General features: G+C 37.7%; 1 protein-coding gene across 1 annotated transcript in view; it reads right to left on the bottom strand.

Annotated features, from left to right (window-relative positions):
* Nucleotides 1-27,082, bottom strand: part of mtap (methylthioadenosine phosphorylase) — a 34,295-nt gene extending 7,213 nt beyond the window's left edge. The window contains exons 1-4 of the mRNA XM_065254813.2: nt 26,924-27,082; nt 4,964-5,050; nt 4,087-4,145; nt 3,808-3,975 (exon numbers count right to left, since the gene is read on the bottom strand). Of these exons, the coding sequence (XP_065110885.1) occupies nt 3,808-3,975; nt 4,087-4,145; nt 4,964-5,050; nt 26,924-26,947 (338 nt within the window). The 5' untranslated portion in view covers nt 26,948-27,082. The remainder of the gene's footprint in view (nt 1-3,807; nt 3,976-4,086; nt 4,146-4,963; nt 5,051-26,923) is intronic.
* Nucleotides 27,083-27,938: the final 856 nt, after the last annotated feature.

Genomic DNA, 27,938 nt, shown 5'->3' with positions numbered 1-27,938 from the left:
TTTTCGCTTACAGCCATTAGGAAACAGGTTTCCCTCGTAGATGGTTTACTTTTTTATTTTAAATGTGCTAATAAAAGATATCAAATAAATTTGTTTTAATACTTACTCGTATAGGATTACCTGTGTAATAAGTGGGATAATGTACAAATAAATCCCTTCAGTGATATGACACTGTCGGGAACATGTCCCTTACCTCCCCTTACACCTAACTGTGATACTTTCTAAATTATGAATCTTTCTCGACTATATTATTAATCAAACGTACACTTAAATTGATAAGAGCAAACGTTGATGACCACAGGTTGCAACTAATTGCGGGCTGCAACAACACAAATATACTGGTTCATTTGGTGGAACAAAGTATATAAAGTGGGAGGAGTTGGATCTAGATCCAACCCCGCCCCCTGGATGTTGTGTTCTGCAGTGAGGACCATCTCTAAAATGGTGGCTGGATGAGCCCCTGAGCATTCATTCACATTGTAGTGGTCTTGGAAAGTTGAGAGAGATGGCAGCTTTCCCACAAGTGGGCGTGATGTCAGCGGACACCTCCAGCGTTTAAGAGCAGAGAATCCTGCCTGTTTTTCTCACTTGTTTTACTTACCTGCAGTTTTTTTATTATTCAAATTTGGCTGAGTGGTTAATAACAATTTTTTTCTGTGATGTGACAAACCAACTTTAAATCTATATGAGAGCTAAAATGGTGCAGAATGGATTCACAGGACAGAACAGTAATTTTGTAATACTGTAATTTTTAAGATCATATATTGTAATGGATTGAAGGCCAATATGACGAGAGAAATGGAGTGGGTCAGTGTTGTTGGCTTCTTTAAAACGAATTTCATTTCATATCATTTGTTTCTTCATTAATCGATGTTTTGTTAATAAGTTTTGTGAATATAAATAAATTAGAACATTAAAACACTGTGCATCTTATTGATGCGTAACAAATACAAACCACTGCAATATGCTAGCGTAGCCTTGAAAAAAAAGTAAAACATCAGCATTATTGTTAGCAATAATATCGTTGTTATTGAACAATCTGCAATATCATATTATCGAGTATATCACTTGCTTTTCAAAAAAAAAAACAGCCTTCAGTGCTCAGAAACTAAATAAATTTGCATGAGCATTCAGAGCATCATGTAGCAGCACATTTAAATGCTGCGCGTATATGTCTTTTAAAATCAACATCATATTAATTTTCAATACTTCAGATAATCACGCTTTTTGCTATTTTTTGTCATCAACATTAACCTATTAATCATATTAATATGTTGTAGGAGGGAGCTAGAACAATATAAGACTTTCACAAATACACTTTGAAGGATTCAAAATCAATCTCATGTATTATCATAATTGGCAAAATTTCCAGATATTAATTTTTGCCAATATCGCACACCCCTAGGCTGCATATATGCGCTAAAGGTAATCTTTTTTTGGAGTATTAAGTTATTTTACACTTTTATGTGCATGCCTAGTGTGTGTGTGAATGGTCATGTTTCATGTGTTTATGGTCGTACACTGTCAGAAATAAAAGGTACAAAACTGTACCTTTTCTGTCACTGGGGCTGTACCCTTTCAAAAAGTACAGCTTTGCACCTAAGGATTTCATTTTAGTACCTCAGAGGTACATACTGGGACCAAAGAGAGCTTATTAGTACCTCAAAAATATTAGTATCTGAAAGGTAGATATTGGTACTAAATGTTTACATATCTGTACCTAATGGTCCATACAATTACCTTTTTAAAAGGTGCTGCCCCACTGACAGCTAGGGTACATATTTTGACTTTTTTCTAATAATGTAGGTCATTAAGGTACGGTAATCTACCCAAAATTGTATTCTATTTTGTATTCCTGTAAAGGTACCAAACGGAAACTTAGGGTACAGCCCCAGTGACAGAAAAGGTACAGTTTTGTACCTTTATTTCTGACAGTGTATATAGTTTGGTTGAAGATATTTTTTGAAATGCCAGTATATAGATGAGATTTGTTTTCAGTTAAAAATGCCTTTTTAGAATATTTTAAAATGCAAATGCTTTAATGCCTTATAGAGCAGTGGTTCTTAATCCTGTTCCTGGGGGCACACCGCTCTACACATTTTTTATGTCTATCTTACCTGACACAGTTAAGGCCTTGGTATACTTAACTTTTTATTCGTAAGCGAGGTTCAGTGTTCAGCGCATGTGACACAAATTTCATCATCAGAATAGTACACGCACTGCCGGATTTTTGTATCCAGGTTGTGCATGCGTGTTTAGAAGTATGTAGGCCAGTATGTATGTATGTATTGCAATTGCATGTATGGCAATTTGTCTCAATGCGCAAGGCTGTGTGCTGGACTCTGTGGGTATGTTCACAAGCTGACCCAAGCTTATCCCGTCTACACGAGGTCAGTGGTAACGTGGTCAGTGACATGCAGTGTCTTTCTGGTTCTCAATCCTGTTCCTGGTGGCTTAATACTTTATATGTCTCTCTTATATAACACACCTAACTCTGATCATCAGCTCATAAGGTTAGCTCCATTAACGGCCTAAGTATACTTTTTTTTAAACGTACATGAGCTATCTCTAATCAGTGTCTTAATACATACTCTAAAAAATGTATTTTTGTACAGCACTGCAGTTCTGTAATGCAGTAGAAAATGCTTTCAGGACAAATACACATATGGGGGCGGTTTCCCGGACCAGGATTAGCTTAATCCAGGACTAGGCCTTAGTTTAATTAGGAAATATAACTAGTTTTAACAAACATGCCTTACTAAAAATATTACCTGTGTGCATTTTGAGGTAAAACAAAGGGCACTGATGTATTTTAAGATATGTCAGTGCAAGTTATTTTCAGTTTGGAGAGCTCTTAAAAGTGTTTAAGTCTAGGACTAGTCTAATCCCTGTCCGGGAAACCGCCCCAAAGAGTCTGTTGTTTTAATTACACTGTAATTTAATTACACACTGTGCATGCCTTATGTGGCTTTAAAATGACACGTGGTGTTAGGTGACTATTAAAAAGAAGATGGACGGCCGCTGAAAAAAAATTATTCTGATGGCATTTAGAGAAAGTTCTAGATTAGAGAGAGCTGCTCTGTTAAGTCAGGACACATTTACAGGTAAACATTTTAGGGATAAATATAAAACTTTGGCCGCCATATTCTGGTTGTATATAAATTACAGTCAATATTCATTCAGACAATACAGATTAGTAAGTAGCTCACTATTTCCTCCAATCCACCAAATTCTGCGAGTATGAAAATCCAAGAGGGCAAATGATAACAGGGATCTAGACTGGGTGCACCCAAATTTTGGACTACATCACATTTAACACCGCAGTTTTACAAGTGCCCATGGTGTTGAAAAGTAAAGATTTTTTTAATATACAGAATATAATCTAACATGTTTTTTCTAATTTTCCAGGCTGATGGCTCTGTGTCAGAGCATTGGTTATGATTTCTTAAGGAAAAAGTTGTCAATCGTTCTTTTCATCTTCTCTCAACATCCGCGGCTACATCTGACAGGCCTAGGCTACTAACCTCTCTCTGCATGACTGCAACACACGCATTTTCAAACATATACAAACACACAAACATGAATATCTGGACCACGGCCAGTCAGCGGGAGGGGTCCGCCCTTCACTATCTCTGATTGGCTTAGACCACAATATGTGCCTAATAGGTTTCGGTTGTTAAAACACAGACTTTTAGAGACTTTTATCCCTCAACTGGTCACACCGGTGTGACCTCAGATATTTTTAAGTCGCACCATTAAGAAATTAGGTCGCACTCTAGAGCCCTGGATAAAGACGTTAACACTAACCTGTCAATGAACTGATCTATCAAGACAATGTCCCCAGGCTGGATATCCTCCCTAAGGGAACCACAGGCTGTGGTGACTAGCAGGTGGGTGCATCCCTCTTCCTTCAATGCCCAAATATTAGCCTGGTAATTGACATTTGTGGGCATAATGCTGTGTTGTCTCCCATGCCTTGTAAAAGGAAAAAAGGTCAACGCTCTGCCTGATAAAACCAAAAGACTGTGGTCTAATGGTCTAAATACACCGTCAATGTAAATTCATATTATAACTTATTGTAATTACCTTGCAAGAAGCACACAGTCAACATTTTTAATTTTGCCCAAAATCAGTGCATCAGATGGCTGTTAAAAAAAATAAAGATTGACAGTAGTTTATTTATTTATTCTTAATATTATTCTTGTTTATAAATATGCTCTTGTATGTATGCTTAAATGCAGGGGTCCCCAACCTTTTTAACACTGCAGACATGTCTGAAAATTTTGCGCAGGCGGGTTGGGATGGGGCCTATACGAGTGAAACTCGCATGTTGCAAATACCTGCTCCGTAACTTATTTTAAGTGTCTGTTAGTGCTGAAAATGTAAAATGTCTAAAGTTTAAAATGGAAGTAAAGATTCAAGAACCATCCATTAGGAAAATTTATAATGATTTTACTTTAGTAGTGTAGAGAACCATGTTTTGGCAGATTGTTCTTACTTTCATTGTTTCAAGTTTAAAGTGTGTAATACAGTGCAGATTCATTTTCATCATGGGGCCACTATCTCGCTAGATAATTTAGTCTTTGTTTTCCAGAAGCCTGCAGGGGTGACATTTTTGTGGGATACATTTCAAAATTATTCATTGAGCCATTCCTGTCAATTCTTGGATCGATTGTGTTTTGGAAGTATGCTACAACTCTAATGACAGCAAAGCTATGTGATATCAGATGTGCTGGGGAGATAGAGAGCGTGCCCCACAAAAGTGAAAATTATTTTATCTTAAGTCGACTCTTAAAGAGCAAAACAAACAATAAATTACAAAGTGCTATAGAACTTATAAGAATTTTTTCAAGAATGTTCTTGCGACCCGGTGGCATCTGTCCACAGCCCGGTACAGGATCGTAACCCGGTGGTTGGGGCCCTCTGCTTTAAGGTACATTAGACACAGTGCAGAACCACTCACCTTTCCATATGGTGTGACTACATACCGTTCTGTCCTTCCCTCTAGGATATCTGGATCATCAAGACCAGAACCACCAATTATTCCAATCTGTAAGATAGGACAAAAAAGATCCAATCAAATGATTGAATTAGGGTGTTGCTGATTTATTGAGTGTTGACAAAACAAGCTGGCGGTTGATAATGTACTTGAGCGGTAAGATGCGTCACCTCTTCAGTCTATGAAACAATAACTCATTCACACCAGCCCAAAATACATTCAAAACTAGCCCAAAAGCATCCCAATGTACCCCAAATCTGAAGTCCTCAAAAAAGCAAAGGACGTGGCAGTTTTTATTGGTTTTTCTTATATATAACAAAACATACCAGTATAAACAATAAATAAGTACATTGTGTTCAAATCAAACAACAAAGAAATTATAATTAATAAAGACAGTGAGGAAAATAAGTATTTGAACACCCTGCTATTTTGCAAAAAGTTCTCCCACTTAGAAATTATGGAGGGGTCTGAAATTGTCATCGTAGTTGCATGTCCACTGTGAGAGACAATTTAAAAAAAATCTAGAAATCACAATGTATGATTTTTTAACTATGTATTTGTATGATACAGCTGCAAATAAGTATTTGAACACATGTCTATCAGCTAGAATTCTGACCCTCAAAGACCTGTTAGTCTGCCGTAAAATGTCCACCTCCACTCCATTTATTATCCTAAATTAGATGCAAATGTTTGAGGTCGTTACCTGCGTAAAGATACCTGTCCACTACATACAATCAGTAAGAATCCAACTACTAACATGGCCAAGACCAAAGAGCTGTCCAAAGACACTAGAGACAAAATTTTACACCTCCACAAGGCTGAAAAGGGCTATGGGGAAACTGCCAAGCAGCTTGGTGAAAAAAGGTCCACTGTTGGAGCAATCATTAAAAAAAAGGAAGAAGCTAAACATGACTGTCAATCTTCCTCAGACTGGGGCTCCATGCAAGATCTCACCTCTTGGGGTCCCAATGATCAATGACGGGAGGAGCTGGTCAATGACATGAAAAAAGCTGGGATCACCGTTTCCAAGGTTACTGTTGGTAATACACTAAGACGTCATGGTTTAAAATCATGCACAGCATGGAGGGTTTCCTCTGGTTAAACCAGCACATGTCCAGGCTTGTCTTTAGTTTGCCAAGGACCATTTGGATGATCCAGTGGAGTCATTGGAGAAAGTCATGTGGTCAGATGAGACCAAAATATAACTCTTTTGTCATAATTCCACTAAACGTGTTTGGAAAAAGAAGATGAGATGATGAGTACGATCCCAAGAACACCATCCCTACTGTAGAGAATGGGGGTGGTAGCATCATGCTTTGGGGGTGTTTTTTCTGCACATGGGACAGGGCGATTGCACTGTATTAAGGAGAGGATGACCGGGGACATGTATTGCAAGATTTTAGGGAACAACCTCCTTCCCTCAGTTTGAGCATTGAAGATGGGTTGAGGCTGGGTCTTCCAACATGACAATGACCCGAAGCACACAGCCAGGATAACCAAGGAGTGGCTCTGTAAGAAGCATATCAAGGTTCTGGCGTTGCCTAGCCAGTCTCCAGACCTAAACCCACTAGAGAATCTTTGGATGGGCTCAAACTCTGTGTTTCTCAGCGACAGGCCAGAAACCTGACTGATCTAGAGAAGATCTGTGTGGAGGAGTGGGCCAAAATCCCTCCTGCAGTGTGTGCAAACCTGGTGAAAACCTACAGGAAACTTTGACCTCTGTAATTGCAAACAAAGGGTACAAAATATTAAGATTGATTTTCTCAGGTGTTCAAATACTTATTTGCAGCTGTATCATACAAATAAATAGTTTAAAAATCATACATTGTGATTTCTGGATTTATTTATTTATTTGATTACGTCTCTCACAGTGGACATGCACATACGATGACAATTTCAGATCCCTCCATGATTTCTAAGTGGGAGAACTTGCAAAATAGCATGGTGTTCAAATACTTATTTTCCTTACTGTATGTGTACAACAGGGTATGCAAGTGTATTTAATATCTCAACAGGGTATGCAAGTGCTCATGTATGGATCTAGTGCCAATCATCCTCTGAAGTTATAATCTGAATAATATTCTCCCACATGTCAACATCAATGCAATTTCCATTCACTTTAGCTTTTCATATGATACATTCTTAATCATAGTTTCAATCCAAATTTTTAACTGTTCATAGACCCCATTCACTTCCATAGTAAGAAAAAAGAATACTATGGAAGTAAAAGGGCTCCACGAATGGTTTGGTTACAAACATTTCTCAAAATATCTTCCTTCGTGTTCATCAGAACAAAAACATTTTTACAGGTTTGTAACAACATGAGAGTTAGTAAATGATGACAGAATTTTCATTTTTGGGTAAACTATCCTAAGTGTAGGACATTGAGAATCTTTCCGAAACCTAAGTTTAAGTCTTAATGCCATTATTACACCCAAAGCAATAAAGGAGAACTATTTATTTCCAATCTTAGAAATTTCAGATTTATCTGCCAAAAGACTGAAAATGGAAAGTCCCAATCTTTCCAGATATTCCAACACACTTTCCCAGCAGGGGCGGAATGGCAATCGAGAGAGTCTGGACTTTTCCCGGTCGGCCGGTAGTGTTTTGAGGCTGTGAGGGCCAGTCTGATATTAGTTATACATTGCGAGTTATATAGGAACACCGTCTAGCGGCCTGATGTGCAGTTCCCACTGGTCAAACTGTGCAGCCTCTATGCTTAACACAGTATATAAAAGTGCTCAACACGTTCGGCAGGTCCAACCATGTCTAGGATTTTCAAAAATATAGGGGGATCAGTGAGCATAGCCTATCGGCCTTTGATGTAAAAAGCGCCGAACGCCTGTTTATTGCAATACGTATGCGGTCGTCAGTCAAGCGGATAGACTATTTGATAGACTAGTAGTAATTGTGGATTAAGGATGTTTAAAACCTCTAGCCTGGTGGGTCAGGACATGAATAGATCAAATCAGCAGATTTGCAAAGGTTTATTTATCTACACGTATATCATAAATAAAAATTGGCAGGGTAACTTTGCAGTACATTATATATTTCCTACTATGTGATTTCCATATTATAGACAAGAGTATTCAACGCAATATGGCAATAAATATTCGCATAATATTATTATTTCTCAAAACTTTGACAATTTTTTTTCCAAAGGAACTGTATTCTTACAGTTATTCAAAGATGCACAGATTGTTCCGCATATGATTTGAATATTAGACGAGAGTATTCATATCGGCAATGAACGTCTCAGATGGCAATAAATATCCACACATAACTTAACATAAGGGGATAATGAAATAAATAAACAGACAAGGAAGCAAGATTGACATGTAAATTTTATTATTATTACCAGAAAAAAAGCAATTACTGAAATAAACTATAAGGTAAATGCGCTAAACATGCTGTTAACCGCACTAACAAGTCTAAATAAGCAATAACAGTAGAAAAACATTATTATCTCTTAAAACTTTATATGACAAAATTATATTTAAAGGAAATGTATTCTTCTTACAGTTATTCAAAGATGCACACATTATTCCATATATTATTTCCTGTTTATGAGCATGTTCATCTCTGGCCTCGCTCTGTTATAATAGCTGATTGACAGGTGCGTATCCCCGTCTTTCAAACAGGTATCATTTGTATAGTTAATGAGTGCGTTTACATGTATAGAATAAGCGGATAACTATCAAAAATCTGCTTATTACAGAAAACTGTTTTCATGCGTTTACATGCAAATCAATAAGCCGGCTATGCAGACAACTGCGTTTACATGGGACTTGAAGACTTATCAGTTTTCTCGCAGGCAGTGACGTCACCACCTATAGTACACAATAGTCGTTCAAAAAGTCAACGGCATATCTGTCTTAAGCTGTACTGTTGTATCTCTCCTCGTGTCTGCAGAACCTGTAAATGTAACATGAGCTTTTATTTTCAGTTTCTCTGCCAACTGCTTTAGTCGAGCGGAGACTTTTATGCGTTAGCTTGCTCTTACTTCCGCGTGTGACGTTTATCTTTCATACGCGGAGACATGCGCACATGGACAAAACCGTGAGAAAGCGGGTTAAGGTGTTTACATGCCACGCGAAATCGGCGTAATGAGCAAAAAACTACCTGCGCCGATCGGTTTTTGCTTACGCCATTTATGGGCTTTCCCCGATTAAAGAAAACCAATTTACACGTTTACATGACCCCACGTGTTATCAGTTTATTAAGCATAATCGGCGTAAGACTGTGCATGTAAACGCACTCATTCATTTAGGAAAATTAGCCATGATTTTATTATTATTATTATGAAAATTTTTGGCACATTGATTACGATTTTTATTACCCTAGTTTTACTACAAACACAAGACCTTAGTAAATTAGGTATGTAGGTTGCACTGTGGGACAAAATCCTGTTCCAAGTTTCCTTTTAATGTCTTTGCCAGATCAATCTTAGGTTTTCACAAATCTTATCACCAAATCCTCAAACTGAGTTGATAACATGTATATGATTTTTGAAGGGGTTTTGGTAGTTCACAAATATTTTCTATAACATTCTTGTCTCGTCCCAAAGAACAGCTTGCCTTTTAGACAGTTTTAACTTGTAGATATTTCCAGAAATTTAGAAGGGCTTCTAAATAAAATTTCTCTCTTAAATTATACAGATTAAAAAGATACAGATACAGACCCAAAACAAGGTATTTTTTCTTACTTTAACACAAGGATTGTTCCCTATTGATGAGTTATGCTGACACATGTGGAAAATCTTTTTCCAAACCTCTTTAGAATGAAGCAATATTTGATTACTCATACGAGGCTGCAAGTCCCCCTCTGGGTTGTGTGAAAAAGCTTTTATTGGCCGAAAGGGGGGAAGTAAGTTGTCGTTCAATTAATATATAATCTAAATCTATATCCTCTTCCCCCCCCAGTGTCTAACAAGTTTAGACATGTCAAATGCTATTTTGTAGAGTGCTACATTCAGTAATGCTAAACCTTTTCTATCACTAGGCAAATATAATTTATAGATGCCAGTGTTGGTTCTTCTACCTTCCCACAACAAATTCTTAATCATAGTATTATAACGTTTATATATCTGGTGAGTAGGGTTGTAACGGTATGAGATTTTCATGGTATGATGATCGTCTCAGAAACTATCACGGTGTTTATAGTTTCACGGTATATGGTATTAAATTATTATTATTATTATAATCATCAGCTATAATGACCCTTAAATGAATGAAAACAGATGGTTTTTGGTTGAACATTTGGTTTATTATATCAAAGTTTTTAAGAAAAAGAACTTTTGAAAAAAAATAAAGCTGCATCACTCATTTGAACAAAATAAGGAATAAGTTATTTCTCTTTAGATACGGCCTACGTATAATCAACTTAAAATTTACTTGTAATATAAATCAATTAAATGTGCTTTAGGGTTTTGAGAGAACGAGACGGAGCGAGCGCGGTTACCAGCGTTCACATGTAAACAAAGCAGACATCTGCGCTTATAAACAGCGCTTTATCAGGCATTATAATGAGATTAAACGACAAGAAAATGCCATCAAGACAGTTCACTTCAGAGGTGCATTTATATAACAGCTTTGTGTCCAAAAACAGATCGGCCGAAAAATAAACACAGATCTGTTTCTATGAAGGTAATTTAGCGCCTTAAAGATTTGCATGCGCAGGATAAAATTTTTAAGAATGTACTTAACATTGCAAGCATAAAATAAATTTGCATGTGCAAAAACAGTTTTGTAAAGGTGTAAATAAAGTTGCAAGCGAAAGAAAACAAGTTTTGCAACATACTACTGTTAATCGTAAGTGTAATTCATGTCTTGTAAAACTGAAACTTCATACTTTACACTAAATAAGTATTAACTGTATGGATCTGACCTCATTTTTTCCGCGCTTACACTTTTGGCACGGTTTTTGCGCTGAAATACTGCCAAAAGCATTGCAAGTCTGCAAACAGCGGTGTGCAATGAAAATTACACGTTTATGCATGGCAAATATGAATTAATCGCGAAGAATCTGTCTCTGTGTGTAAAATAAACCAGTTGTAAATAACTACGGAGGAAAACTATTTCCTGAAATAACCCAACATCTACAGGTCCCTCTGCGCTTGCAGTTTTGTCACGATTCTCTCACTGATTTGAGTTTGCAAGCGCAGGTGGGAAGGCGGGGCTATGAAATGAGGCACCTGATGACTCAATGTTTTCTCTATTCTGATTGGTTCAATATAACGCCAGTTTTCTTCTCAACCCTTGTATAGTCTTGCTTACTTGAAGACTGCTGCTAGTTTTTACTTAGAACTTTCGTTTATACATTACAGTAAAACTGCTCACATTAATATGGCTTCATTCATAACCGTAGCGATTTTGTTACTTCTGTTGTTCACATTTTTCTGTGATAGTATCTTACAGTAACTTGTTTAGGAAATACGTTAACTAGAATATAGTTTGAATTTGGAATTATATGCTACGCAGAGGGACCAGTAGATGTCGGGTTATTTCAGGAAATAGTTTTCCTCTGTATGCAACAAGTCATTTACAACTGGTTTATTTTACACACAGAGACAGATTCTGCACGATTAATTCATATTTGTTGTACATGAAAGTGTGTTTTTCATTGCAATGCTTTTGTCAGTATTCAGCCCAAAAACCGTGCCAAAAGTGTAAGCGCGGAAAAACTGAGGTCAGATGCATACAGTTCATACTTATTTAGTGTAAATATGAAGTTTCAGTTTTACAAGACATGAATTACACTTAGGATTAACAGTACAATGATGCAAAACTTGTTTTCTTACGCTTGCAACTTGATTTACACCTTCACAAAATTGGTTTTGCGCACGCAAATTTATTTTATGCTTGCAATGTCACGTACACTCTCACAAATATGATCCTGCGCATGCAAATCTTTTTGACGTTATTTTACCCTCATACGTTTCCGATTTATGCCCGATTTTCATGACTGAATTTCGGTATCCCTCTGCATCACGGAAATAATACTGCTTTAAATTATGAACAAAACACATCTTTATCTGCACAGAGGGATGTGTTTGCAAATATGGTAGCACAGGTTTGACGCATTTCCTCCTTTTGCACCCACTCTTCATCCACATTTCTTGCAAACTGGATATCCATCTTTAAGGACAACCCGCGCTCGTTTCTGGGATACCCAAAGTATTCCCATATTGCAGATTTTAACTTTTTCCCAGTGGGAGATAAAGGTTAGAATTTGTGGTCTCTGGCTCTTAAATTTTCTCTGCTGTACATAAACGAGTGGCGTCTAGCAGTCACGTGATATGAAGTTGCATATAGGCCTGGGGCGGTAACCGAATTACCGCCATACCGCGGTCACGTGACCCATGCCGCGGGTCTGAGCTCCTTACCGTCATAACCGCAAAAAAAAAAAAAAATACACTTGAAACATTGGCTTGCACTTGTGTGTATATGTGGGGAAGTTATACACGCAGCTTGTTAACTGAACATTAACCTGATATGATTTTTAATATTAATTTGTCATTCAGCCGCAACAGATCAACAACAGAATCAGGTTTCATACATTATTAAATTGTCACGCAACATAGAGCACGCGATCAGTCCGAGGATTGATATCCAAAGAGGTTAGATTGTCTCTTTTTCATCTAGCCTACCACAGTGGCCATTTCTAAAGCAGGACACATTTCAAAAAGTTTTGCTTTTGCGTCTTTCTCCGTTTGTGGAAAAAAGACAGATGTTTATGGTAGGACAGACGCGGACTGCCCGGGCGCGCGCGAGACAGACGCGGACTGCCCGGGCGCGCGCGAGACAGACGCGGACTGCCCGGGCGCGCGCGAGACAGACGCGGACTGCCCGGGCGCGCGCGAGACAGACGCGGACTGCCCGGGCGCGCGCGAGACAGACGCGGACTGCCCGGGCGCGCGCGAGACAGACGCGGACTGCCCGGGCGCGCGCGAGACAGACGCGGACTGCCCGGGCGCGCGCGAGACAGACGCGGACTGCCCGGGCGCGCGAGAGACAGAGACGGACCGCGTCATCTTGCGCACACACACGCGTCTCCGTGCAGCTTCAAAGCTATACTCAGGCACGGACACATATGCAGTACAAATGATTTCTCATACAAATGGTTACTTTACCAGACCGACAGGGCAGCAATAATTTGCGTCATTTGCATGCCATCATAAATTAAGGATAGAAAGGTGGCGAAATGTCTGTAGGCACGTTTAGACACGTGCAATGCGTTAACATTTTTTTTTTAAACTGATAATATTAATTGTTCATGTTGTTGAATGTTGAAATTAAATTGAAGAAATGTGGAAGGAAATAATATTCACTTTACATGTTCGTTATGTAATTTGCACATGTTTTGTATTGAAGATAAATAAATCATGCATGTTATTTAACTGGTTGTCTTGCCAATAAACCGCAAAACCGCGGGAATTTGTTGATTACCGACTGCGGTAAGAAAAAATCCAGACCGCCCCAGCCCTAGTTGCATATGCGCAGTATTCCTCTTTCAGTTATCTTGCTAACTCGTCAATTAAGAGAAAATGCTTCCCTGCCAATGTTTTTACATTGATCCTTATTTCCACTATTATCCACCAGGCGGCGCTCTTACCCAACTTATAAAACACTGAAGCATTCACTCCATTAAAAACAGTAAAAAGTCTGAATCTGATGTCTAACAAAAGTCCTTTTTTGAGAGAGGAAAAAGAGCTTTTTGCTCAAAATGTGGTATTTTTAAAGTAACCTTCCCATATTAGAGGATTAGATTTTTTTTAAGCAGAGGTAATGTTCTTTTATTTGATATATTGTATGTTTATATATTTAAAGAAGAACATTTGTGACCAGTCACGGAAAGAAGGGACACAAGTCGGATCTGGGGCATTTTGAGTTATTCATAGATTCTGAAAGTGCTTTCTAACGATGTGTAACACATGGAAATCTGATAAGATTTGGAGAAGTTGTGGCCATTTGAATGTAACACATTCAAGAAAGAGAATGCTGAGAAATTTGAGAAAGAAAAAAGTTAACACTTTCCCTTTTCCCTGGCTGGAGAGACAATAGAGCTCATTTACATCTCATTAAGCTAAGCCATACCCCCTGTAAAGCCGTTTTGAGATACAGATGTTCTAGCATCATATGTAGTATTTTATTACAGAAGTCCGAATGAACAACATGCAAAAATAAACAGGACTTTTACCTTTGTGGGGATCTATGTGTCGAAATCCAGTCTGTTTCAGATGTTTGAATCATCCAATGATTTTTGTCCACAAATGCGTATAATCCGTGAAATATAGATACATATAGTCTATTGTTTACATCAGATTTCGCATGAACTTCTGGTAATACAATATAATATACAATCTGAGGACTATTTACATCGTAACATGTAAGGGTATATCAGATTACACTCCGGTATTTACGTTCCGTCAAACACATGAACCCGCCTTCAAATTTTGTATTTAAAATAGGGACGTAGTATAATAGATAATCCAAAAACAGCACCGCCGAAAACGTGAAGTCCTTAAGGGATGTTACCGATCGCTCGCTCGTTGCTCCATCAGCCAATGACTTCATGGAAAATATTGATAGACAAAACATGTAGCCAATTATATAAAGAATTCTACGATCTCTGTGTAACTTATGAGTTTGACTTCATGCTGCACTGCAAGACGTCAAAGTACTCGCCCATAAAGTCAGTGACGCGGCTGACGTACGATGCGGCTGACTGTTATTTGTTCCGCCCCAGCTTCTTTTAATTTTGTTTTGTTTTGTGCGCCCGAGCTTCATTACAGTCTGGGGAGACGCACGCTATAAGTAAAAAAAAAAAAAAACTAAGCAAACATGTCTGAGGAACAGGGCAGCCGCGTCACTACAGTCACGTGACTTCACGCTCGAGCCGGAAGAGAAGACAATGCTGAATAAAGTCGTAATTCTTGCTATTTTTGGACCAAACTGTATTTTCGATGCTCCAACACAATCTTACTGACCCACTGATGTCACATGGACTACTTTGATGATGTTTTTTACCTTTCTGGACATGGAAACCGTACATAGATTTTCAATGGAGTAGACAGAAAGCTCTCGGATTAAATCTTAAGTTAAAACATCTTAAACTGTGTTCCGAAGATGAACGGAGGTCTTCCGAGTTTAGAACGACATAAGGGTAAGTCATTAATGACATTATTTTCAGTTTTGGGCGAACTATCCTTATTCAGTAGTCACGCTGTTCCCTTTGACGGCGGAGGCGAAAACACAGACAATGACGCCCCCCCCCCCACTGCACGCTAGAATCTCCGGAAAAACAAGCCTATTTCAACCGCAAAATGTACGCTTTTAAATATACATAAACTGCTATCTCAAACATGGAGAGGCTTCTTCGTGATCTCAACTAACAGATTCTGCAATAAAACGAAAATCAAAAATTTTGAAAAAAAAAACTGTGATTCTCATTTTCTCGAAACTTGTGCTGCCGACTTGTGTCCCTGGTTTCCGTGACGGGTCACATTTTCTGGAATGCATTAAACTTTTGTGAAAATCATTATGCACTCATGATCTGTATTTACAAATCCATCCAGTAAAACCTTTTATAGAAACTGCCAGTAAACAATAAATCCAATAATTGTTTTAAAACAAATAATATTATGCTGATAAAAATATGCTGATTTATTTATTCTGCTACTACATATTATAACAAAAAATGCAATTACAGTACAGAATATATACGACACAATCTGCTTAGTTAATTTTTATAATAGTTCGTTATGTGTTTGCGCATACTTTTGTTATGTTTTAAATGAAAAAGCAAATACTTCTAAAGTAAGCAAATAATTTCACGAGCTCATGTCTCCACCTAGTGCGTAAGAAGCGATGTAATAATATTTTTATAAAACGAAAACAATACTCAATACATGTAGTAGCTTAATATGTTTATTATAGTTTGTTAAAATAATGCTGCGTTCCATGAAGGTTTTTGAGCCCGTGAATTACGACTTCAAAACCACGACTCACGACTCTATGCGTTCCAGGCAGCCTGTAACCCGTGTTTTTACAACCTTCTACCCGTGAAAGTGCACTGGAACGACAGTCAAACCCGTGACTTCCCACCCGTGAACTCGTACTAGATTGATGTACTCCCAGTTCAGAGTCGTGAGTCGTGGTTTTGAAGTCGTGATTTACGGGTTACAGGTTGCCTGGAACGCAGCATAACTTACAATGTGTTGAATGAGAAAGATACTGCTGACTGTGGCGGACCGCTTGAGCTCGACGTGTCGCTATAAACAAGTCGATTAAAAATTGGCATTTAAAAAAACCTCACACTAGAGTTTTTTTTAAATGGCAATTTTTAATCGACTTGTTTATAGCGACACGCCGAGCTCAAGCGGTCCGCCACAGTCAGCAGTATCTTTCTCATTCAACACATTGTAAGTTGTGACATTTCAAACCATCCCCTGAAAAGGTTAAAAACACAAAATCTTGGTAAATTCCATGTACAAACACTCCACTGACTTTCCCATTGTAAAGATACTGGTATGTCTCTGTGCTTTTATTTTTGCGCATTGAAGACCCGTCACCTCGGATCAACAACACGAAATGATTGAATATATCTTCATATGATATATCCAGCCACTTCTTCATTTCATCCTCATACTGGTTCATACATGGCAGGTGTAGTAAATATTAACTGTTTAAATCATGTTTTATGGGTGCTCCCACTACACTGTTTTCTACCAGCTGGCTATTGAACCAGAAGTCTCGCACTGGAAAGGAAATATGTCACATCACTTACTTCCACATTCAAGAAAAAGGTGGATATAAATAAACTACGTTTAAAGTACTTTGTTGTTATTTATACTTAGCAGAGTTTACCGGAAGTTACGTGTTAACAACGAAAGTAGGGATGTTAACCGATGACCGTTTGACCGATGGTTGACCGTATCAACGTTAACCGGTCAAAGTTGTCGGTTGTGGGTTAAAAAAAGGGATCTGTAAATTAGGCTATTATAGACAGTGGACTAAACCCTACTACAGTTAGTCATCTCTTTCTTTCAAAGATCTTTTTGTGTGAAGTGAACAAATCCCTCACACTCAGTTTTTCATAACTGGTCTGTTTGTACTTTATAAACCAATAAAAAAATATTTGGCGCGAGGTCACTGCGTTTGGTTTGGCATGCTCACAATGTTTGCGAAAAGTAAATGCTACAGGCTATTTTTTGATAAATTCCTTTATTCGAATAGTAAATAAAATACAGCAATAAAATAATTAAAATTAAAGTCCCTCCTGGTTGTGTTCCAAATTATTAACATTTATGTCTTTTAGGCTAACAGTACAGAGTAAGTTTTGTTTCTGTAAATCCTCAGCCATGATTTTTACCACTTTATTAAGTTTTGCTTTGTAGAAAGCATTTCTTTAAAGTGAATTTCGTTTTGTATAAATTGTATCTTAAAGCTCTACTGTGTACTTTATTGAGTTAATTCTTAACAAAAACCCATGTTTTCTTTCAAAAGTATGTGCTCATTCATGTGTAATTACTTCCCACCCACTAATGAAAGTATTCTCGTAAGTGTAGAATCTGCTATTTAAAATGCATACCGTCGAAGCGCTCTCTGGCTGAATCCATGTTGTGCCTCCATCTTTGAAATACATTCGCCGACGAGGGACATTCCTGAAATTCAAGCTCCGCCTTTCGCGCTTTCACTCTACACTCATGCTGGCCGATAGCTGAAGCCTCCGGAGGTTGCATGTGTAGGCGGTATACGTCATCAAGACAGTCTTATTTCAGAATATTAACAATTATAAAGCTGACAATTATTTTTAGTTAATTGTAAATTGATGTAATATGCGTATGACTTGCGAATGTAATGCTCAGTTGATTTAAATAAACCAGGCTTGATGACGTATCGTATCCAGCCTGTGACCTGCGTAGCTGAATCCTTCGGATTTTACAACAACCGCACACCGTGATGAACCTGCGATCTAATGCTTTGATTTGAAAGCCTGTTGAAGACATATTCTCGAGGACATTAAAACAAATCGCCAAGGAAGCGAAACGGGGATTTTAAACGACAACGCGACAGGAAAAACATCAAGACCAAAGTCACTATTGGAGTTAGTTTTCCAAGAGGGGGCTCAAGGGACACTGAAGTTGCACTTTCTATATTCTCCACAGGTAATTCAGCATATTCGTTTACATCTATACAGTCCATGTTGTAAACTTGAAGTTTTATAGTTCCTTGGCTAACTTTAGCATGATTATGCATAACACTTGTTAGTGTAAACATGCATGTGGTTTAATGTGTTCAAACAGACACACGCCGTCTCTCCGCCCATTTAACGTTATGTAATCTGAGGTACTGAGATAAATGTTTTTCATCTTTTCTGACCTCTAGCACAAACACACGGTGACAGCGCTATTTTTAGCCTTTCATTGATAAAAGCGTCGATCTGCGCGTCTTTCGTTTCATTTTACAAGCGTGTGAAAGTTGCGCGATCTTTTTTCACCAATATGAGAGAAAGCTCTTACATATACACGGACATGTAACGTTTACTTAAAACATAAGCATTGTACTCTGACATAATGTCTGACATAATACTCTGATAAAAGCGTCTGATCTGCGCGTCTTTCGTTTCATTTTACAAGCGTGTGAAAGTTGCGTGATCTTTTTTCACCAATATGAGAGAAAGCTCTTACATATACACGGACATGTAACGTTTACTTAAAACATAAGCATTGTACTTTGACATAATATTAATTCGCGTCCATTTAAACCCGTCATGGTTGCTTTTTGTATGTGATTTTAAGCGGACATATCATGACAATCAGACTTTTTTCATGTTAAACATAAATCGGTGTGCTTTGATGGATCACAGGCAAAGGACATTGCAAATTGTTCATTTTTTTCTCATTGCTTTTGCTTTGTAGCTACTGGAAGCCATGTTAACCTTGGCATGACACGGCCGGGCCACCGTACGAGTTAAAACGCGTTCCGAATGGGGGGGGCTAGAAAGTATTATTCAGTTGCTTGTCATATAGACTTTCACCGCTAGATGGGAGTAGATCTTACACAGTGGAGCTTTAATGTTAATAAATGTTTCATCAACCAAATGCATGTATTAAATAAATAAAAAGCAAATATAGCAGAGTATATAATTACCGGTTCGTGCATGAAGGCGCCGGCACGGCGCGTTCACTTGCATTGCATTGTTAATTAGAACGCACCTCATCATAAAAAAATAAAATTCAGCGTAGGCCTATATGCCTCATACAAGCATTAAATATCTTTGCTGCATTTGTTCTAGAACAAACACAGTGCGAGACCTGCTTTGGCCGGTGCGTCTTTTACACATTCTGAAGGTGCCCGTTTAATCCATTGGTTTTATCGTGTTGCAGTCTATTAGACAACATTCCGCATAAGATGGGTTTAGATTTGGAAATACATTACATCTATATTTCAGTGGTAACAGAAAAGGTGATGATGATCATCCTATGTCTTTATTATTACTACCCCAAACTAAAGCGCAGTCTCTTCTGAGCTGTCATTTTCTTAAATGAGCCGCGGCAATTTTCAAATGAGCTTCACAAAAGCCTTTATTTTCAAGTTCAACGCGATCACCTAGTACCTAAACTATTTCGAAACTAAGCACGGCGCCGCGTTTGCGGGACTTATGTTTCGCGCTGTAGGGGATTTAAAAAGTGTTGTGAGGTCTGTGTGTGTGTGTGAGCCGGAGGCAGAGCGCAGAGAGATGCGAGTTGCGAAATTGCAGGCGCGGCTCGAAATGGCTGTTATTTTAAATAGCATAGCGTAGCATATTTTAAACTAATAGGCCTATCGGTTAACCGGTTTCAACCGGCTAATGAGGCTCGGTGGCCGGTCAAGAAAATGTTTCTTTTTCGCCATCCCTAAACGAAAGACGCTTGTTCATGTTGTTACTGCTGAAACCATCTATAAAAGTTTGTGACATGGAATGAAAAGAAAACTAGATATTCGGCACCAGCAGAGAAAACCAAGACACTGTTCACCCAATTAACCAAAAAAGCCAGCCAAAAAAAGTAAAAAGATTTTTGTCAGAGACAAAATGCAAACACAGTTGCATTATTATTATTTACTTTTGAACAAGTCTTATTTCATGCAAAGTGATAATACATTTGCTATTGAAAATGTGTAATGCTGTTATGTTTTAAAAGAGATTGTTGCTGATTCCCAATTCGCATACTATCCATCCTAAATAGTATGTGAAACTAGAATTAGTACGTCCCAAATCGTAGTATGTTGAAATGAGTATCCCAAAGATACCCGGATGGTCTACTATTCTACTATCAATGCACACTTTAACGGCTAATATTGCCCACAACCCATTGCGTGCGGGAGGGAGGAGCTTAACCACACTGACTTAATGTTAACTTTATTAGTCCAAACAAAGAAACATGGTTACTACACTTTTTCTATAGTAAAAGCATGGTTAATTTTCATCAGGGTTTTTTTGTTGTATACATAAGTATAAAATTAAGTATAAAATACGTTAAACAATAGTTATTAGGGGTGGCACGGTTCACAAAACCCTCGGTTCTGTTCGTATCACGGTTCTATGGTCACGGTTCACGGTTCAGTACGGTTCTTGTTGTTATTTTTTCTTTAAATTTTTAACACTCCAGAAATGTATTATCTTATTGATGTATTAATTATCCATAATGTAGGATACAGTATTAAAAAAAGTTATATCATGTAATCATGCACAAACTGAATTTGACTTTAAGCACATTGGACCATCTCTGAGGAAAGCCATATGAGATTTTGATACAGCAAGAGGGAAGACATTGATGATTTCAACATGCTTTTCATTTATTTGGCAAAAAAGAGAATGTGTATTGCCATCTACATAAACTTTATGTGCATTTTTAGCACACAAAGATAACTTGCATTTATTAAAATGCCAACTTCAGTCAGTGTAGCTCTTAGGTTTATCACTGAGAGGCTGCTTTAATACTGAGAGTTTATGTGGACGAGAGAGAAACATAACCTTTGCACCTGTAATATTTAAATCTCTTTAAGTCTCTTTTGTCCACTTTTGACCACTTCTGTCCTGATTACTTTGAGGGGCAATTTCTGAAATAAGATCGCGCAACTTTCACACCCTAGCAAAATGAAACTACGCGGAAATCAGCCGCTTTAATTTTATCAATGAAAGGCTAAAAATAGCGCTGAATACGAAAAGACGTAAAACATTGTTGTCAGTACCTCAGATTAGATAAATGGTCGGAGAGAAGGCGATCTCCTGTGGCTGTTCGAGCACATTCAACCCATAGACTGCAGTTCTATCTATTGTTTTATTTCCGCTGTCATCATAAGTAACATGAAATAAAAATATGTTTCCACACACCAAACTTATACGACGCTGGCGCATCCTCCAACTGCGGGCAGACTTCCTCTTCTCTCCCACTTGCCATTTCTACACGTAACATAACCTGCAGTACTCCAAACCAGTCACCTCTTCTTTCGCGCGAAAGGGAAACACGCTATCTGAGGTCACATACAGGGCATGAGACTACATTGCGCATGCCATGAACCGTTGAACCGTGCGGTACACACGCGCTCCGAACCGAGACAAGCGAACCGAACGGTTCAGATTTTTTTCATGGACCGTGCCACCCCTAATAGTTATACTATAAACTTTCAATATTTTGACTTTAAAATAAGTAGCTTTCGTTACACACATTGCACATGAATGTCAGAACCAGCCGCCTCACAAACGACCTGCGTTTGGTTCTACGATGATGACGCCCTGCTTCACTCCATAACTTGGTAGAACACATAGTAAAATGTATTGTGAAAAATAAAGGTCGACCGATTTATCGGCCGGCCGATAGCTTTGGCTGATTTTGCTGCAAAATTAGGCCGGTTAATAGGCAGGCGCATCTGTGGGTACCTGAGGGTTGTTGTAGAACTTGTGACGCTGCCTCTTGCTGCAAGCTGATCGCTCCCGTCCCGTGTGTGTGCAGCCATGCCTTGTTCACAAACAGCTTTAGTAAACGATGGCGGGATCGCGCTAATTAAGCAGCCAGTACAACAGCGCGACGGGCTTATGTCTCGCGGTGCACTGTCCGTGCAAAGATTAGGCTCATTTCATGTGATTAATGAGTGATGATAAGTTTTGTTTGCGTGACAGAGAGAGCAGAGCCGCGCGCGCATGCTTTCTGTCTTTAAACTGTCTCCCTGCTTTTATTACTCAAAACAAAACTGACTCGATGGCGAAAGGTCGGAAGACCAAATCATATTCACAGAGGAAATGTTTTTCGTGTTGTTACAGTAACACTTTGTTTACAGTTTTGCGCTGCTCAGCCTGGATTAGAACACAGCGCGTACGATTCGCGAAATGACTCCTTTGAACGGATATGTTTGAATGAACGGTTGAAACAACAGATCTGTCCCAACACTAAACTCACAAGACGTCACTGTCAGCACAATCAGTCACTTATAGCGCCTCAGAAATGAAAATGTAAATGTGTTTAGAAAGATTTGCCCTAAATAACTCACAACTAAAAAACATAGACATTTACTATGTTAACTTTATGATGAATAAATAATTTATCAGGTCTACCAAATAAGGATTTTATCCTACAAAGCAATAAAAGCCATGGTAAAAAACTGATCAAAGATGATGACAGCAGAGTTTCAGGTAATATCCGTGTCTGATAAATGCATGGTGCAGAGGAGGTTGTAAAACTCTTCAGAAAGACGTGTCATAATTTTTTAAATACTTTGACTTAAATAGTGACATTTTTACATTTAAAATATCTGGTAATGATGAGAACATTTTGATTATTGTGTACATATAGAAAATCGGCCAAACATATCGGCCATTGGCGCCCTGATTTCTAAATATCGGCCAGAGAAAAAGCCATATCGGTCGACCTCTAGTGAAAAATAACAATGACAAAAAATATGGGAATAGTAAATAAAATTATATTGGACATAAGTTATAAGAATGAATGAAATATTGTTAACAGTTGTGGTGTGCATAACTAGGCAACCACGTTTTCGTTCACGTTGCATGACGTCATCGAAGTATGTCCCAGAACGTGCATACTCTTTTTTTTTACTTTTATTGCTTTTAAAATTAAAGTGTTATATTGATTCGATATTGTCCTAAAAAGTTTTCTCTTCAAAGTTTTTTTATGATATGGTTTCTATTTGTATGAGATGTTACTTGAGCAGTTTCATTGTGTTGCATTTACACTCATTGTTTTGCTTATATTTTCTCTAATAAAAGTAAAAAATATATATATATACTTTTTTGCTACACACTCAAAAGTATGTACGTTTTCCTCACAAAAACAGTACATACTTTTAGGTCGTAGTATAAGTAGGCGAATTGGGACTAAAGCCCGGAATACACTGCACGATTTTTGCCCTCCTATAAGATCATTACCTTATCACACTGTGCGACATGGCTCGTTTAAACTCGGGTACAAGAGGCATGTAGACTGTACGATGATGACACGGAAGCTTCGGCGGCAGCGTCACACGTTGCGCAACGTCACCAGCATGCGCTCGTGGTAAACAAAAACAGGCGTGCAGGTCGTAGCAGCAAACACACTGTGCGTGGATCATGCTGAATTTCTGACACTGTCAGAAAACTATCGTAGGCTATCTTTGGACGCAAGACCGGGAGAGAGGCCGTCTTTGAACCTCTCTCATTGTACGACATAGGACCACCGATGAAGAGCCACGATCACAGAAAACGCGACGATTGTTTCACGATGGCAATCTTTCGTCTGGGACAGCCAATAATCGTGCAGTGTATCCCGGGCTTTAGAGTGTGTTAAGAGCGAGTTAAAAGTCCTTTAACAATGACTGATAAAGGCAAATAAGACACAAATACCCCCTTTGATAATCACTCCCAGCATTTACCGCTTACCCAGCAAACACAGAACGTTCCCCTAACGTTAGTTTTTGGTTATATTTTGGTTATTTTTTGGGAACCAAATAATAACGTTCTGGGAACGTTCTTTTTAGGTTTTATTTTTTGCAACCATAAAATAACGTTCCCATAACGTTGCAGGGTGGTTATTTTTAAATAACCTAAAAATAACTTATACAGAACGTTATTTTTTGGTTATTTTTTGGTTATTTCTTGGGAACCATAAAATAACGTTCCCATAACGTTGCAGGGTGGTTATTTTTAAAATAACCTAAAAATTACTTATACAGAACGTTATTTTTTGGTAATTTTTTGGTTATTATTTTGGAACCATAAAATAACGTTCCCATAACGTTGCAGGGTGGTTATTTTTAAAATAACCTAAAAATAACTTATACAGAACGTTATTTTTTGGTTATTTTTTGGGAACCATAAAATAACGTTCCCATAACTTTGCAGGGTGGTTATTTTTAAAATAACCTAAAAATAACTTATACCTAACGTTCTCTAATGGTTATTTTTTGGTTATTATGTTTTTTTTTTAGGAAATTAAGTGAAAGCATAATTAAACCCATTATTTCTTAAGTGAGCACGTCTGTTATGCGCGTGCTCCTCTTCACGAGCACCCGCTTTCTCTTGTACGCAAATTCGCATAATATAAAAAATAACGGTCATTAACGGTTTTCTTTCCTCAGAGACATACATTATATTAGCGTTTCTTTTATCTCTTTCTTTCTTTCTTAAGTAACTTAAATATGTGAGAAAAAATGTATAGTGATTTCCGATCGATTTGAGGAGAATTTGAGGAGAGTATGATGTTAGAAACTTTTTATTGTCGAATAAACGAATAGCCGCCTGTGGTAAGATCTTTTTACCTAAAGTGAATGAAATGTTTATTTATTTGGCATTTGGTTTTTACTTCAGAGTCTAACATTATTTAAGCGATTTATTTTCTTTCTTCATTAGTAACTTTAATATGTGAAAACGAAAATATATTTTTATAATTTCCATGAAGGAGAATGTGATGTTAGAAGCTTTTGATTGTTGTAAAAACTGAGAGCTATTCGGCTAACGTTAAACTGATCTGTTAACCTGAAGTGAATGAAATGTTTATGTATTTGTTGTCAATAGGTTTTACCTCAGTCTACCATTTATTCTAGCGGTTTATTTTCTTTCTTCATTTAGTAACTTATATGTGAGAACTAATATATATTTTAGTGATTCCCGTCTATATGAAGAGAGAATGTTTTTGATTATTGTAATAATGGAGAGGCGGCTAACTGCTGTGGTAAGATTTTTTTGATCCAAAGTAAATTAAATGTTTATTCATTTTCAATAAATATCTTTTATAAGTCTTCTTTATTGTGTTGAAGTCATTTATATATTTGATAAAATACAATGCTATCTAAGGTTGTTTTCACATATGTTGGTGCGCACCGTGGTGCGACCTCGAAGCGCACCAAAATACATTGTATAATTTTTCAGTTAGTGCGGTCCGTGTTCACATATATATATATTTTTTACTTTACTCGAAATGCCGCACCGTACACCATGTGACAACGGTCAGCGCTGTCATTGGTCTCTGACAGCTCTAACCGTCTCATGACCACCCCCACGTATCCAAGACAACCAGCCTGACAGGGAGAGCGCAGCTATCAGGATGTGGAGACACGATGCACGTCTTTGCGAAGTTTCTTTGCTTTAACGCGAAATTGCGTAGCTGTTCTATTAAACCTTTCTCACGGAGCCGTTTGCTAAAAAGCCCGTAATGTCACTATTTGTGTGTGGAGGACAGCTATGCATTTATAAAATCATCAGCTCAAACGTAAAGGAGACAGCGAATCTCTATGCAACGGACCAGGATTGGCTTGTTTGTTGTTAACCCACAATATAACACCCGGCTCACGTCACAACGAAAGCCCAGTGGCTCAAACATGTGGAGAACTTCCTGTATTTGGTTCGGCCCGAGGTCCAGCAGTGTTCACACCACAGGTGGGTCGCCCCAGAGTTCGGCAACAGCCGCTCTGAGACCACCTGTTTAGAGCGGTCTCGGAGCGGCCGTTTAGTGCGCACCCGAGTGCGGCTGTTATGTTCACACTGACCCAAACGCACCGTACTCGGAGCGACACGTCATTTGGGCCGACCTAAACAGTGTATATGTGAAAACACCCTAAATTCAATGTGTGGTGGGTTGAGTTTTTTTTTTATTTAAAATAACCTGTGTTATTCATCTAATGTTTCAATAAAAAAAATTTTAGTAATAAAATAATTTAATTGTTATAAATGTTGTTATTAATATATTGGTTTATTCCTTTTTATATGGAAATGTGTTTAACTTATTTTGGATAAATATGATAGAAAAAAACACAACATGGAATGTACCAATAGACGTGCCATACTTCACTGCAGCTAGAATCTTGAGCTCTTTCAGTACGTTATAATAACGTTAGGAGAACGTTAGTTTTAGGTTAGTTTAAAGTTTTTCTAACGTTATAATAACGTTAGGAGAACGTTAGTTTTAGGTTAGTTTAAAGTTTCTCTAACGTTATCATAACGTTAAACTAACCTAAAAATAACGTTCTATTTCCGTAAAGAAAACTTTCCTGCCTAACCAAAAACAAACCTAAAAAAATAACGTTATGGGAACCAAAAACTAACGTTAGGGGAACGTTTTTGGAACCAAAAATTAACGTTAGGAAAACGTTTTGGGAACCAAAAATTGTTAGCTGGGTAGTAATCTGTGCAAACACTGCGATATTCCTTGTGCTACACTTAAAACAATGCAAGGTACTAAATGCAAACTACATACGTGCATTTTGTGTCAAACACAATTAAAATAGAATTATATAAATTCAATATTCGGTTGCACAAAACCCCAAGTATTGCAACATCTGCTGTGTCGTGTTTGCAGTGACTTGGAAAACCCAGCTGTATTTATCTCTTAATCCTAGAAATAGTTTATTTTCAGTGCAGTGTCATGTTGTGTGATAGTCATATTAAATTTACCTTTACATGACTGTTCGATGCCATTTTCCTTCACGTGTAACAACAGTCACATCAGCAGCACCACTGCTTCCTAGTTACTTCTTCTTCTTCCTCTTTGGTGTTTATTGGCGGTTGGCAAACCAACTCGTAGGTGCATTACCGCCACTAACTGGACTGGAGTGTGAAACAGGATACATGCTTATGAGACACGTGAAATAATAAAAAATAAAAAGAACAAAAAGAACGAAAATCTAAATTATTTTGCTTTACTTTGTTTCTCTTATAAATTTAATGATTTAGTCATATATTTTCTTTTCCCCTAGAATACCTGCTATAGAAGTCTTTGTGATCAACATTCTTTAATGACTGAATAAACTGACATCTTTCTTTATTGTATTTCCTACAGTGAAGCAAAACATGTTCAACAGTTTCTTGTTGACTACAATCAATACATTCCCCAGTTGGGTGTTTACCAATTTTAAATAAAATATTATTAAGACCTGTGTGACCTATTCTCAAACAAGTTATTAAATCCCCTTTCTTTCGATTCCTGCTTTCCTTCCTCCCAGCACCAACTTGTTTTTGTATATTATATAAATGTCTACATTTTCCGGTGTCATCCCAATATTCCTGCCATACTGATTGTGCATAATTCCTGATGTGTACTTTAGCTTCGGCTTTACTTAATGGAACTTGTAGATCTACCTGTTTTAATTTAAAAGTTTCTTTAGCCATTTTATCCACTTTTATCATTCCCTTACACTACTCCAACATGAGCAGGAACCCAAATGAATTGTACTGATATGCCTTTAATCTTTAAATTGTATAAATTAAGAAATATTTCATTGATTATATCCATCCTATAAGAAGATCTGCCAGATCTTATGCTTTCCAGTGCAGAGTAACTATCTGATGCAATTACTGCGTTATATATTCCTTTCTCCTCTATCCACTGCAGGGCCATTAATATCGCCAATAGTTACATACACCGAAATATGATTAGTAACTCTTTTTTTAATATAATGATCAAACTTGG

This window comes from Paramisgurnus dabryanus, chromosome 4 (assembly GCF_030506205.2).
Source record: "Paramisgurnus dabryanus chromosome 4, PD_genome_1.1, whole genome shotgun sequence".
Classification (NCBI taxonomy): Eukaryota; Metazoa; Chordata; class Actinopteri; order Cypriniformes; family Cobitidae; genus Paramisgurnus; species Paramisgurnus dabryanus.
Note: the sequence above shows the minus strand (reverse complement) of the source record. Positions and strands in the feature narration are given on the sequence as shown.